At 48.3% G+C, this 14,494-nt stretch overlaps 1 protein-coding gene across 3 annotated transcripts in view; it reads right to left on the bottom strand.

The window, feature by feature from the left end:
- Positions 1–14,494, bottom strand: part of yju2 (YJU2 splicing factor homolog) — a 60,648-nt gene that overhangs the window by 13,375 nt on the left and 32,779 nt on the right. For 2 of the 3 annotated variants that reach the window (XM_041205156.1, XM_041205158.1), the window contains exons 2-4: positions 7,849–7,949; positions 5,145–5,289; positions 1,836–1,970 (exon numbers count right to left, since the gene is read on the bottom strand). In XM_041205156.1, the coding sequence (XP_041061090.1) occupies positions 1,836–1,970; positions 5,145–5,289; positions 7,849–7,949 (381 nt within the window). The remainder of the gene's footprint in view (positions 1–1,835; positions 1,971–5,144; positions 5,290–7,848; positions 7,950–14,494) is intronic. The other variant, XM_041205157.1, reaches the window with a different exon arrangement.

Here is a 14,494-nt window from a genome sequence, read left to right as displayed (position 1 = left end):
ATTACACATTATCAGACCCAAAAATAGCCTGCTCCCTGTTTGGATCCACAACATGTTGCTCTAGGAAATTGTCCCAAATACACTCTATAGGTTAGACAAAGGAGAGCCAATGGATGTTACCTACTTGGACTTCCAGAAGGCCTTTGACAAGGTGCTGCACAGGAGGCTGCTCAGTAAGATAAGAGGTGTTAGAGGCAAGGTACTAGCATGGATAGAAGATTGGCTGTCTGGCAGGAGGCAGAGAGTGGGAATAAGGGGGTCCTTCTCAGGATGGCGGCCGGTGACTAGTGGAGTTCCGCAGGGGTCAGTGTTGGGACCACAACTTTTCACTTTATACATTAATGATCTAGATGAAGGAACTGAGGGCATCCTGGTTAAGTTTGCAGATGATACAAAGATAGGTGGAGGGACAGGTAGTATTGAGGAGATGGGGAGGCTGCAGAAGGATTTGGACAGGTTAGGAGAATGGGCAAAGAAGTGGCAGATGGAATACAACGTGGGCAAGTGTGAGGTCATGCACTTTGGTAGGAAGAATAGAGGCATAGACTATTTTCTAAATGGGGAGAGAATTCAGAAATCTGGAGTGCAAAGGGACTTGGGAATCCTAGTCCAGGATTCTCTTAAGGTTAACTTGCAGGTTGAGTTGGTAGTTAGGAAGGCAAATGTAATGTTGGCATTTATTTCGAGAGGACTAGAATATAAAAGCAGGGATGTGCTGCTGAGGCTTTATAAGGCTCTGGTCAGACCACATTTAGAATATTGTGAGCAATTTTGGGCCACGTATCTCAGGAAGGATGTTCTGGCCCTGGAGAGGGTCCAGAGGAGGTTCATGTGAACGATCCCAGGAATGAAAGGCCTAACATATGAGGAACGTTTGAGGACTCTGGGCCTATACTCGATGGAGTTTGGAAGGATGAGGGGGGTATCTGATTGAAACATACAGAATATTGAAAGGCCTGGATAAAGTGGACATGAGGAAGATGTTTCCATTAGTAGGAGAGACTAGGACCCGAGGGCATAGCCTCAGAGTAAAGGGAAGACATTTAGAACAGAGATGAGGAGAAACTTCTTTAGTCAGAGAGTGGTGAATCTATGGATTTCATTACCACAGAAGGCTGTGGTGGCCAGGTCATTGAGTGTATTTAAGACCAAGATAGATAGGTTCTTGATTGGTAAGGGGATCAAAGGTTACGGGGAGAAGGTGGGAGAATGGGATTGAGAAACTTATCAGCCATGATTGAATGGCTGAGCAGACTAGATGGGCTGAATGGCCTAATTTCTGCTCCTATGTCTTATGGTCTATGAATTCTTGCTCGTGGCTGCCAGTTTAATTTTTGGGTTGAAGGGTCTACTCTGGTTCCTAACCACACCTGGTGCAGGTCATCGCATTACTCTATTCTGAACAGAAACAGGCCCTTTAGCCTTCAGAGAAGCAAATATTTCTAATCCTCACATTCCACCTTCTCCCCACCCCGCCCCCCAACCTAACCATTTTCACATCCCATCAACTCCTCCTGTCCTTAACCCTGAACAATAAACCTTCTTATGGTGCCTGGATTGTTTCAAAATCCACTTGAAAAATATGGCACTAAATATTTACAACATACTTTTCTCTTCTTCAAAGAGAAGCTTTAACAGCAAAAATATAATTAGGCTGTAAACCCTCCCTAGACTCACTGACCTACGATAACCTACCTTGTTCAGTAGAAGAGGGAGAAAGGAACAGAAGGATATGTTGATGAGGTTTGATAAAGGGTGAGAAGAGGCCTGTATGGAGCATTAACACTGACATAGGCCTGTGGGGCTGTATCTGTGCTGTAAATAGTTAGTAATACCTTCATCGGGTTGTTCAGCTCTTCATCCTCCCGCTCTTTCTGCATTTGTTTCTCCTGTTCTTCCAGCAGCTTCTCTGCTTGAAAGTTCCGAGTCGCTCCGTGCTCCATCACATAGTCTGTGTTCTCAGGGTCAGTCTACAAGGTTACACACAGAGGGATGAATAAATGGGCAAATGTCAAGCCAAATTCATTTCCCTGATCCAAACAGGAAGAGAATCCTTCAACAAGCTTATTTAAAAAAAATCTTTCCTGTAGGTATTAGATAGTAACGCGTGCATGTAAATGTTAGATTGTAAAAATACATGTCAGGGAGGAAGCTTGAACCCTGGGCTCTGTGGACATAGCTGATTTCAGTTAATGTTCTTAAAAATGGTCTCAATACACCTTGGCTTTAATGCCTTCTGTTTTGAATAATGACATTTACCATGGCTTATACCAGTAAAATGGGGAGTAAAAACTAATTCTCGTGTGATAGCCGTCACTAACTAAGACTGGTATTTATTGACCCTTGCTAGTTACGCTTAGGCCATGTCAAGTGTCAACCACATAGAGTCGACTGGAGTCACACATAGGCCAGACTGAGGAATGACGTCTTTCCCTAAAAGACATTAGTGAGCCAGTTGGACTATTATGACAGCAATGTGGTCACTTCTACTGTTCCGAATTCAAATTTTTAATATGCCAGGGTGGGATGTGAACTCTCATTCTCTCAATTCATCCAGGCCTCTGGATTACTAATCCAGTAACATAACCATTGCACTATCTTCTACTTCCTTTACTTACGATGTTGCTTAGTTCAAATAGTCTGATAATTCAACTTTCTTTAGCACTAAATTCCCACTTTGTTGTATTATTGATGATGAATTAAAATTATTAGATGATTCAAATACTTTTTAATGTAAAAAAATAATTGACTTATCATTAGGAGCAGAAACAGCACACTGTAGGAGGCCTTTTGGACAAGATGGCAAAAATTGGGGAGAGAACTTCTTTAGGCACTCTTCTCTGGATTTGGAGAGAACACTTCTATTTTCTTTTGATTCCTGGGCATGACGCTGCTGGAGCTGAAGGATTAGCACAAGCCTTGCTCCAAAATCCAATTGTTCCTTGCAGCTGGCACTGCCAAAATTTATGGACTACCCATGTGTGACTCACGTTCAATTTCCTCCCCCAAACCCCGCTGGCCAATGATTGACATTTACACAGAACATTTAAGCTTGTAGAAAGTCATACCAACGTGCCCTGCAAGTGAATTTTAAGTTTGGCAAAGCAGCTCTCCCTTTGGGGTTTTCCTCTCTGTCCCCTACAAGTGTCCTGAAGGAGTTCAGATCAAAGCTGCACCTGTCTCTCTCTCCTGTGACACTAGGTGTTGTGATGGTAATGGCACCAAACATTGGGCTGCAAAAAATAACTCACCACCACAAACTAACTCTCCAAAATCACAGTTTGTCTTGTACAAGTGAAGTCACCAAAAAACAGCTGTTTTGGACACAGAATTTTATGTGAAGTCAATTATTTGCAATTAGCTTAAGTATTGACTAATTAACTGATAGCTAGACACACTTTACAAGCTGGAATCCAGGAGGGTCATTAGGTTGTGATAACTGATCATTACTGATTGTTTAGAAAAAATTGCCTTCAGGGTCAAAATATATGAGCTGACGTAGCTTGGCTGATGGTGAGAAAGGCCCTCCCTACACTTCTGGAGTCTCACCCCTCCATATGTTGCCCTTGAGATGGTTGTGGTGGAAAAAGATCATTGTCCACCTCCTTCTGGAATGTGCCTTTGCAAAAAATGTCTGTAGAGAGATGCAATGGTTTTTGTCGCAGTTCATCCTGAGCAGCTCCATGATGCAGGACTCTGCGCTCCACGGGCTGTTCCCATGCTAAGATAAACATCAACTGCAGCCAGAGGACCATCAACTTGTGAAAGAGGCTCTTTGGTCTACTCAAAACTTGCTAGTCTTCCAATGCAAGGAGCTGTCCTTGACCAAGTGTTGCAGACTCGCACGTTCCAAGGTCCAGGGCTATATGCTGAGGGGTGCATTAAAGCTTGGGGCTGCCACCACAGAGGCACAGCGGGGAAAGGTCACTGTCTAAGATCTTCCAGCTACAGTGCACAGAGGGGCTGGTAACTGTAGAACCCCTTGGGCTGTATAGCTGACATGGAACATATATTGTAAATATCACAAGTTTTGCAATTGTATTGAGGCACCTCAGAGTGGAACATGCTGTATGGAGAATAGCTGAATTTTATTGCACCTCCTGTAATATTTAATTTGAAATATTTCATAACACATTTATACAAATTTTTATGAATAAAATAGCTCTGGAAAAAAAGTATGAGCTGATAACATTTTTTGCTGATCCACGTTGTCCCCATAAAGCAGCTGGCTCAAGTACAAGCTAGACACAGAATGAGGCTGCATCTACAATGCCTCATTAATCACTCCCAGTTTAGGTAAGGTATGGGCTAGACACTGGGTAAAGTTCCTATAATCTTCTCCAACAATGTGCCTTAATCCTCAGCTCAGCATTGAAAGCTTATTGCACAAGTGCAATGTTTACCACTTCCTACAATTAGCCATCCTTGTCCAGTCACTCTGGGTAGGTGTACCACCCAGTGAGGTACCGAGCTGACCCTCTATTAAACCACATAATTACTGTATAGCCTGGGAGCAGGCTGGATGCTGCAACTGGCCCTGTCACTCTGTGATAGAGAATTTTTAAAAAATTAGCCCGGTTTTCCTGCTCTTGATCACCCAATAATTTATGCTGACAAATGACCAGTGCAGGATCAGGAATAAAAACAGAAAATGCTGGAAATATTTAGCAGGTCAGGCAACAGAGTTAACATTTCAGGTCTGTTTTGATGAGGGTTACATTGAAAGGTGAATTCTGTTTCTCTCTCCATAGATGCTAAGTGACTTGCTGAGCGCTTTCGGTTTTATTTCAGCACCTGCAATACTTTGCTTTTGTATTAGTGCAGGATTAGACTGAGCCGTGAAAGACATCAATGGTTAAATATGCTGACAACGCCAGTTATGTAAATTCACGTAAAGAAGTGCCACTGAAGTGAGGCATCTTATGGTATGTACCCATGGATACATACCCCAGGTAGAATCAATGCCATCAGGGGAGAGGGTAGAGAATGGTGGGTGGGATGGGGTTGATAATTTATTGCAACACTGACTATAATCCTGAAAAAAAGTTACATTCCTGACTTTACTAGCTAAAGTAATCCAGTACAGATATAACATGGTGGAGGGAACTATACACAAATGAATTGATGAATGTAGGCATATTTACTTTAAATGTGATTTCAGCCAGACACCTGGTACACTTGATGTAGAAGCGAAAGATGGGCAGACCCAGATAGACTTCATTCTGTACAGTTTCCTTACGCGCGTTGAACTTCTTGCCTTTGTATATGTACTCTCCACATGTCTTACACCTGGCACAACACAAGAGCACACGAAAGTGACAAAGAAGAAAAGACCCCCTGATTTATTTAGTCCATCCCATCCATGCATCTCAATACAGTTGCTCCGTCCCCACCAAGAGCCATGTAATCTCCATGTATTTTAATTTATTTGTTCATGGGATGTGGCATCACTAGATAAGCCAGCATTAATTGCCCTAATTGCCCTTGAGAAGGTGTGGTGAGCCGTTTTCTTGAATTGCTGCAGTCCACGTGGTATAGGTACACCCACATAGCTGTAAGGGAGTTCCAGGATTTCGACCTAATGACAGTGAAGGAATGGCGATATAGTTCCAGATCAGGATGGTGTGTGGCTTGGAGGGGAACTTGCAGATGGTGGTGTTCTCATGTGTCTGCTGCCCGAAATTGAAAAGGCAGACAAAAACACAGGTCAATTCGGGAAATAAAAACTGGAAAATTCCTCTCCAACATCTGTAGGTGATCAATTTATATGACAAGATACCCAAATCTTGCACAAGGTGATCTTCTCCCTAACTACAATCAGGTCCAGCTTTCTCTTAAAAGGAATACTATGAATCAGCATTCACCACACAAGCTGACAACCTGCCCACAACTCCATTTTTCACTTGGAAAAGAATAACTTATCAAACCTAGCTCTGCCCTTCCATAACTTGTAAACTTGACCCCAGTGTCCCTTGACAAATTGCAGTTGAAACAACTGGTTCACAGAGACACAATCTCATCACTTCATTATTTTATAAGCCTCCATCAAATCATCCCAGAGCTTCACTTTTTAAAACACAATCAGTTAAATTCCCTCTTGTCGTGAAAAGTAGTTTTGTTGCATTTAATGAAACAAACAATCAGCAAGCATATTCTTAACCATTCAGACTCCAAAGTCGAGGCATCTCATCGCAGAACCAATAGTCACCCCCTAATGACCTTGTCGAGAGGCTGCAGTGTTTGATAATGCATTCAGAACACATCTGGGGCTTGACCCAGGTATTTAAATAATGTGGGCTGGTCAGAGTATAACGTACTAATCCTTGAATGGTTGAAATCAACTTTTGGAAGGCTTTTTAACCAATCTGCAGCTAACATTTGGTAGTGGGATCTTTTCTAAAAAAAGTCAGGCCCCTAGAGGTAGTGGAAAACAGAAGCAATTACAAGTTACTTTGCAAAATACAATTAAAGAGACATTAAAGTCATTAATTGGGGCAGTCTTATCATGCTTCATTGGTAGAGCACAGTGCCAGCTGTTACGCAAGCAAATCCGCCAGCTATCCTGTATCAGCAAGATGCCAACAGGAGATGAGAAGCATGATGAGGTAAATCTCTCTTTTGTGTTAGTTGTGGGAAGAATGCTGCCCAGGATACTGGAAGAGCTCCCTGCTTATCTGTGAATAATGCCAAGAAATTTTCCATTTACCCGTGCAGGTAGAAAGAGCCTCAGGTTAACATGGTGATGGACCCACGTATCCATTCTGGTTCAGATCATAATCTCTAGATTATGTATTTACAATTGGAGCTTGTAGCTCTCTCTAGTATTGCGGTACGTTTAAAATAGCTTCCCTCTGACAGAGATCCTAAGATGTCTTTCTGAAGGACGGAATGTGCAAGGGACTTTCACAATAGAATACAAAGTGGGGGTGGGAGGGAGAGATCGGTCTGTCTTTGTATACGTTGTCAATAGGAAGCTCATCAAGACAAGGTTGGTTGGTCAGTCAGCTCAACCTTGTGATGTGTTAAGGTTGACAGATGAAGCATCACTGTTCTTATTGATGGTTCAAATATCAATAGTACGTTTTGTTTTTCAAAAGCTGGTTGGGTACACAGTGTCAGAATTATCATCTCCTGGTTAAAGTAGATGCAAGTTTTACCGTCAATTGAGATGGTACAATACCTCCTGTCGTTAGGTTTTTGTACTAATTTAAGAACACGTTTGCATGTGGATGCAGTTCAGATGACTGCTGGCAATTGTTTCCCATGGGAAGGCACTTACAGCTCCATCAAAAACTCTGCTGAAAAGCACCCAATTGAGGCGTAGTGGTTAGGAGATAGCAAGCTTGGGCTTGAAAAGAGCGAAAGAAAGACTAAGGGACATGAAGACTTCCACAGCTTTGAAATTACAGAAGATAAAGCATTTATATATTACCTTGTTGCATCTCTGTGAAACCTCTCAAAGTACTGAATTACTTTGAAGTGCAGTGGCTATTATGTTGCTGAACGAATAACAAAGAGAAGAAAGAACTGGGTCAAAGAGTTGAGAAATTGAAAGCCAGGAGAGAGGCCAGATACCTGATTAAAGTCTTTCCTTAGTGAAAGAGAGAATTAAAATTGAGCCTGGTAACAATCCCAGGGTACTAGAATAGAACATGGGACACAGTAACTGTGAGCTAATGGAGATATACATCAGGTAATCGGCCCCGAATATTAATCATAAACTGCACTTTCCATTATTCAATTCTGTCATCATCCGCATTAATGTGAGCTACAAACATTTTTTTGGACTTACAAAACAAATTCTACACTGGTTAGCAGCTGAAATATTGATAAGCTGCTTGCGCCTACCTCATGTTGAAAGGAGCCATTAATCGGACCACATACTGCCGATCTTTGGGCAGTTTGAGTTTCGGAATCTTTGATGGATCAAAGTCCGGTGGATAGTATTTCTGGCGAAAAGAAGAGAAACACAGTAAATGGAGACTATTTCAGGAATTAAACAGTTTCTAAAGTTTTTGGGATGCTGAACAAAGTAATGGACGTTGGAACCCAGTGACAGCTTCAATCATTTAGTTCAGATGCAGATCGACTCCCTCCACTCTGTCCAAACCTCTGAACATTACCCCAGCAGTATTATATTTTATCGTTTCCATCCTTAAGGCCTGGCTCTGCCAATTAGCACCAAATTAATTCATTTTGTGTATTAGATCAATATATATTAGGAACTGGACGGCGGCTGCCTAAACTCATTTCACATAGAGCTCTTCCGCCCAGTAGACGCTTATTGGTTTGGAGCAGATTTGAGCTCAGAATCCAGAAGAGAAATAACAGTATAAAATCCAAAGCACCAGCTAGTTTGCCCTGCATGTGAATTTTGACCCTTGGTCATTCACTCACAAGAGTAATAATTAAATTGGCAAAACTAACTCAATTCAGTGGGTGCAGATTATATGTTACCATGAACACAAACAGATCATGTTATACGTTCTCAGAGATATGCCTAATGGATGAACCAAACAGGCCAAAAGATCTCAGTTCAGATCATTGATATGTGCTGGATCTTCAATGCGGTCCTTAGGAACCCATACTGGAAATATATGCGTGGGAGTCTGAAAAATGCTCCTGAACGCACTAGGCAAAAGCTTTCACCAGAGTTACTGAACTTAAAGGGGCATCCATTTCTAACTATGATGTGAATCTTTGAAATTTTCTATCCCAGGGGGCTGTGGATGCTCAGTCGTTGAGTACATTCAAGACTGATAGATTTTTGGCCATAGAGGGAATCAAGGGATCTGGAGATAGGTCAGGAAAGCGGAGCTGATGTAAAAGGTCAGCCATGACCTTATAGAGGAGCAGACTCAAGGGGTTGTATGGCCTACTCTTGACAGGTCTTTACATAATTATTGGAGATCTTTACCATTGTGTGTCTTTTTTTCCTTCATTCAGCACTTACGGCTGAAGATTGTTGCAAATGCTTCAGCCTCGACTGTTGCACTGATGTGCTGGGCTTCCCAATCATTGAGGTTGGAGATATTTGTGGAGCCGCCTCCTCCTCCAGTTAGTTGCTTAATTGTCCACCACCATTCACGACTGAATATAGTAGGACTGCAGAGCTTAGTTCTGATCTGTTGATCGCTTAAACCTATTTTATGGTGCTTCCACTGTTTGGCATACAAGTAGTCCTGTGTTGTCGCTTCACCAGGTTGACACCTCATTTTTAGGTATGTCTGGTGCTGCTCCTGCCATGTTCTCCTGCACTCTTCATTGAACCAGGGTTAACCCCCTGGTTTAATGGTAATTGTAGACTGAGGGATATGCTGGGCGCTATGGTTACAGATTTTGGTTTAATACAATTTTACTGTTGCTGATGGTCCACAGTGTCTCATGGATGTCCAGTTTTGTGCTGCTGGATCTGTACTGAATCTATCCCACCTAGTACGGTGGGATATTATGGAGGGTATTCTCAGTGTGAAGGCAGGACTAATATCTCCACAAGGACGAATGAGGCTTAATGTTATTTGGGTGCAATGCCTGCACTCCTAGAACAAGCGCACACAGGAAAGCAAATCTCATTAGAAAATGCAAGCATCTGCTAATAAAAAGAATTCACATTCAGAGTGTTTAATATGCCCAATGAAGCATTTTTGAAAATGTAGCTGCAATTAGGCCATTTACTCTGTTTTCAAGTAGTGATTCAGGGAGTAAGAGTGACCAGGAAACCAGACAAATCTCTTACAGTTTTTCTAAAAATACTAACTGCAGCTTTAAATGGGCTTCGGTTATGAAAAGAATTCCACTCCCTCTCTAAATTCTCTCTGTGGAAAGAATTGAGTCTGGTGACAATCCCAGGATAGTGGAACAGGATGTGGAACACAGAATCTGCCACCTAATGGTGATATTACAACAGGCAATAGGCCCCAAATGTTAAACCAGCAGAGATCAGATGCTCATACCTTGAACTGGGCCTTGAATTATCACGCATGGAGTGCCCCCACTTAGCCAAACTGACCCCGTGAGCCAAATTGACCCCAGGGTCCATCAGCCCCCACATCCCCAACCCCAACAGTACATCAGACACCCTGCCCCCAACGATCCATCAGCCCCCACCCTACCCACCGACAGTCCGTCAGCCCCGCCGCCCCACCCCCGTCAACAGTCCTTCAGCTCCCAACCCCACCCCCGACAATCCGTCAGCACCCCCCGCCCCGACAGTCCGTCAGCACCCCCCGAACCCGACAGTCCGTCAGCACCCTCCGCCCCGACAGTCCGTCAGCCACCCCCGCCCATCCTGACAGTCCGTCAGCACCCCCCGCCCCGACAGTCCGTCAGCCCCCCCCGAACCCAACAGTCCGTCAGCCACCCCGCCCGCCCCGACAGTCCATCAGCCCCCCGTCCCGCCCACCCGACATCCATCAGCCCCCCACCCCAACAGGTCATCAGATCCCACCCTGCCCCCACAAAAGTCCATCAGCCCTGCCCCGCCCCCCACAATAGTCCATCAGCCCCCGCCCCCTCAACAGTCAATCAGCCCCCAACTCCCTCCCAACTGCCCTTCAAGACCCACGCCCACCTCCCAACAGTCCATCAGCCCACCCACTCCCCAACAGTCCATCAGTCCCCACCCCATCAGCAACTACCCCCACTCCATCAGCCACCACACCGCCCAAAAGTCCATCAGCCAATGCCACACCTCCCTCAACAGTCCATCAGCCCCCACAACCACCCCCCAAGTCCATCAAGCTCCACCCTCACACAGTGCATCAGCCCCAACCCCCTAACAGTCCGTCAGCCCCCACCCCATCCTGCCTTCAACAGTCCATCAGCCCCCACACCACCCTCCCCAGAACAGTCCATCAGCCCCCAACGTGCCCCACAACAGTCCATCAGCCTCCAACGCGCCCCACAACAATCCATCAGCCCTCAACGCGCCCCACAACAGTCCATCAGCCCCCAACGCGCCCCACAACAGTCCATCAGCCCCCAACGCGCCCCACAACAGTCCATCAGCCCCCAAAGCGCCCCACAACAGTCCATCAGCCCCCAACGCGCCCCACAACAGTCCATCAGCCCCCAACGCGCCCCACAACAGTCCATCAGCCCCCAACGCACCCCACAACAGTCCATCAGCCCCCAACGCGCCCCACAACTGTCCATCAGCCCCCACACCCAGCCCTCAAGTCCATCAAGCTCCACCCCCACACAGTCCATCTGCACCAACCCCCTAACAGTCCATCAAGCGCGACACCCCCACCCCAACAGTCTGTCAGGCCCCAACCCATCCCCCCCTCAACAGTCCACCAACCCCAAACTCACCCCACCACCAACAGTCCATCAGCCCCCAACTCCCCTCACAACAGTCCAACAGACCCCAACTCCTCCCACAACAGTCCATCAGCCCCCAACTGCCCCCCTCAACAGTCCATCAGCCCCCAACTGCCCCCCTCAACAGTCCATCAGACCCAAACTGCCCCCCACAACAGTCCATCAGACCCCAACTCCCCCTCTCAACAGTCCATCAGACCCGAACTCCCCCTCTCAACAGTCCATCAGACGCCAACTCCCCCTTCAACAGTCCATCAGACTCCAACTCCCCCCCCTCAACAGTCCATCAGACTCCAACTCCCCCCCTCAACAGTCCTTCAGACATCAACTCCCCCCCTCAAAAGTCCATCAGACCCCAACTCTCTCCCACAACAGTCCATCAGACCCAACTCCCCCCTCAACAGTCCATCAGACCCCAACTCCCCCCATCAACAGTCCATCAGACCCCAACTCACCGCCCTCAACAGTCCATCAGACCCCAACTCCCCCCCTCAAAAGTCCACCAGCCCACAACGCGCCCCACAACAGTCCATAAGCCCCCAACGCGCCCCACAACAGTCCATCAGCCCCCAACGCGCCCCACAACAGTCCATCAGCCCCCAACGCGCCCCACAACAGTCCATCAGCCTCCAACGCATCCCACAACTGTCCATCAGCCTCCAACGCGTCCCACAACAGTCCATCAGCACCCAACTCGCACCACAACAGTCCATCAGCTCCCAACTCGCCCCACAACAGTCCATCAGCACCCAGCTCCCCCCCAACTGTCCATCAAGACCCACCCCCACCCCCCAACAGTCCATCAGCCCCCACCCAATCAGACCCCATCCCCACTCCATCAGCCCCTACACCGCCCAAAAGTCCATCAGCCTATGCCCCACCACCCTCAACATTCCAACAGCCCCCAAACGCAGCCCTCAAGCCCATCAAGCTCCATTCCCACACAGTCCATCAGCCCCAACCCCCTAACAGTCCATCAAGAGCGATACCCCCCACCCCAACAGTTTGTCAGCCCCCACCCCATCCCCACCTTAACAGTCCGTCATCCCCCAACCCACCCACCCCCCTACAGTCCGTCAACCCCCAACTCACCCCACGCCCAACAGTCCATCAGACCCAAAATCCCCCCACAACAGTCCATCAGCCCCCAACTGCCCCCTCCATCAGCCCCCAACGCACACAACAGTCCATCAGCCCCACAACAGTACATTAGCCCCCAACGCGCCCCACAACAGTCCATCAGCTCCCAACTCCCCCCACAACAGGCCATCAGCCCGCAACTCCCCCCACAACAGTCCATCAGCCCCCAACTCCCCCCACAACAGTCCATCAGCCCCCAACTCCCCCCACAACAGTCCATCAGCCCCCAACTCCCCCCACAACAGTCCATCAGCCCCCAGCCTCCACCCACAACAGTCCATCAGCCCCCAACTTCCCCCCACAACAGTCCATCAGCCTCCAACGCGCCCAACAACAGTCCATCAGCCCCACAACAGTCCATTAGCCCCCAACGCGCCCCACAACAGTCCATCAGGTCCCAACACGCCCCCCTCAACAGTCCATCAGCTCCCAACACCCCCCACAACAGGCCATCAGCCACCAACTCCCCCCACAACAGTCCATCAGCCCCCAACTCCACCCACAACAGTCCATCAGCCCCCAGCTCCCCCCACAACAGTCCATCAGCCCCCAACGTCCCCCCACAACAGTCCATCAGCCCCCAACGCGCCCCACAACAGTCCATCAGCCCCCAACGCGCCCCACAACTGTCCATCAGCCCCCACACCCAGCCCTCAAGTCCATCAAGCTCCACCCCCACACAGTCCATCTGCCCCAACCCCCTAACAGTCCATCAAGCGCGACACCCCCCACCCCAACAGTCTGTCAGGCCCCAACCCATCCCCCCCTCAACAGTCCACCAACCCCAAAACTCACCCCACCACCAACAGTCCATCAGCCCCCAACTCCCCTCACAACAGTCCAACAGACCCCAACTCCCCCCACAACAGTCCATCAGCCCCCAACTGCCCCCCTCAACAGTCCATCAGCCCCCAACTGCCCCCCTCAACAGTCCATCAGACCCAAACTGCCCCCCACAACAGTCCATCAGACCCCAACTCCCCCTCTCAACAGTCCATCAGACCCGAACTCCCCCTCTCAACAGTCCATCAGACGCCAACTCCCCCTTCAACAGTCCATCAGACTCCAACTCCCCCCCTCAACAGTCCATCAGACTCCAACTCCCCCCCTCAACAGTCCTTCAGACACCAACTCCCCCCCTCAAAAGTCCATCAGACCCCAACTCTCTCCCACAACAGTCCATCAGACCCAACTCCCCCCTCAACAGTCCATCAGACCCCAACTCCCCCCATCAACAGTCCATCAGACCCCAACTCACCGCCCTCAACAGTCCATCAGACCCCAACTCCCCCCCTCAAAAGTCCACCAGCCCACAACGCGCCCCACAACAGTCCATAAGCCCCCAACGCGCCCCACAACAGTCCATCAGACCCCAACTCCCCCCACAACAGTCCATCAGCCCCCAACTGCCCCCCTCAACAGTCCATCAGCCCCCAACTGCCCCCCTCAACAGTCCATCAGACCCAAACTGCCCCCCACAACAGTCCATCAGACCCCAACTCCCCCTCTCAACAGTCCATCAGACCCGAACTCCCCCTCTCAACAGTCCATCAGACGCCAACTCCCCCTTCAACAGTCCATCAGACTCCAACTCCCCCCCTCAACAGTCCATCAGACTCCAACTCCCCCCCTCAACAGTCCTTCAGACACCAACTCCCCCCCTCAAAAGTCCATCAGACCCCAACTCTCTCCCACAACAGTCCATCAGACCCAACTCCCCCCTCAACAGTCCATCAGACCCCAACTCCCCCCATCAACAGTCCATCAGACCCCAACTCACCGCCCTCAACAGTCCATCAGACCCCAACTCCCCCCCTCAAAAGTCCACCAGCCCACAACGCGCCCCACAACAGTCCATAAGCCCCCAACGCGCCCCACAACAGTCCATCAGCCCCCAACGCGCCCCACAACAGTCCATCAGCCCCCAACGCGCCCCACAACAGTCCATCAGCCTCCAACGCGTCCCACAACTGTCCATCAGCCTCCAACGCGTCCCACAACAGTCCATCAGCACCCAACTCGCACCACAACA

This window comes from Carcharodon carcharias, chromosome 14 (genome assembly GCF_017639515.1).
Source record: "Carcharodon carcharias isolate sCarCar2 chromosome 14, sCarCar2.pri, whole genome shotgun sequence".
NCBI classification, from domain to species: Eukaryota; Metazoa; Chordata; class Chondrichthyes; order Lamniformes; family Lamnidae; genus Carcharodon; species Carcharodon carcharias.
Note: the sequence above shows the minus strand (reverse complement) of the source record. Positions and strands in the feature narration are given on the sequence as shown.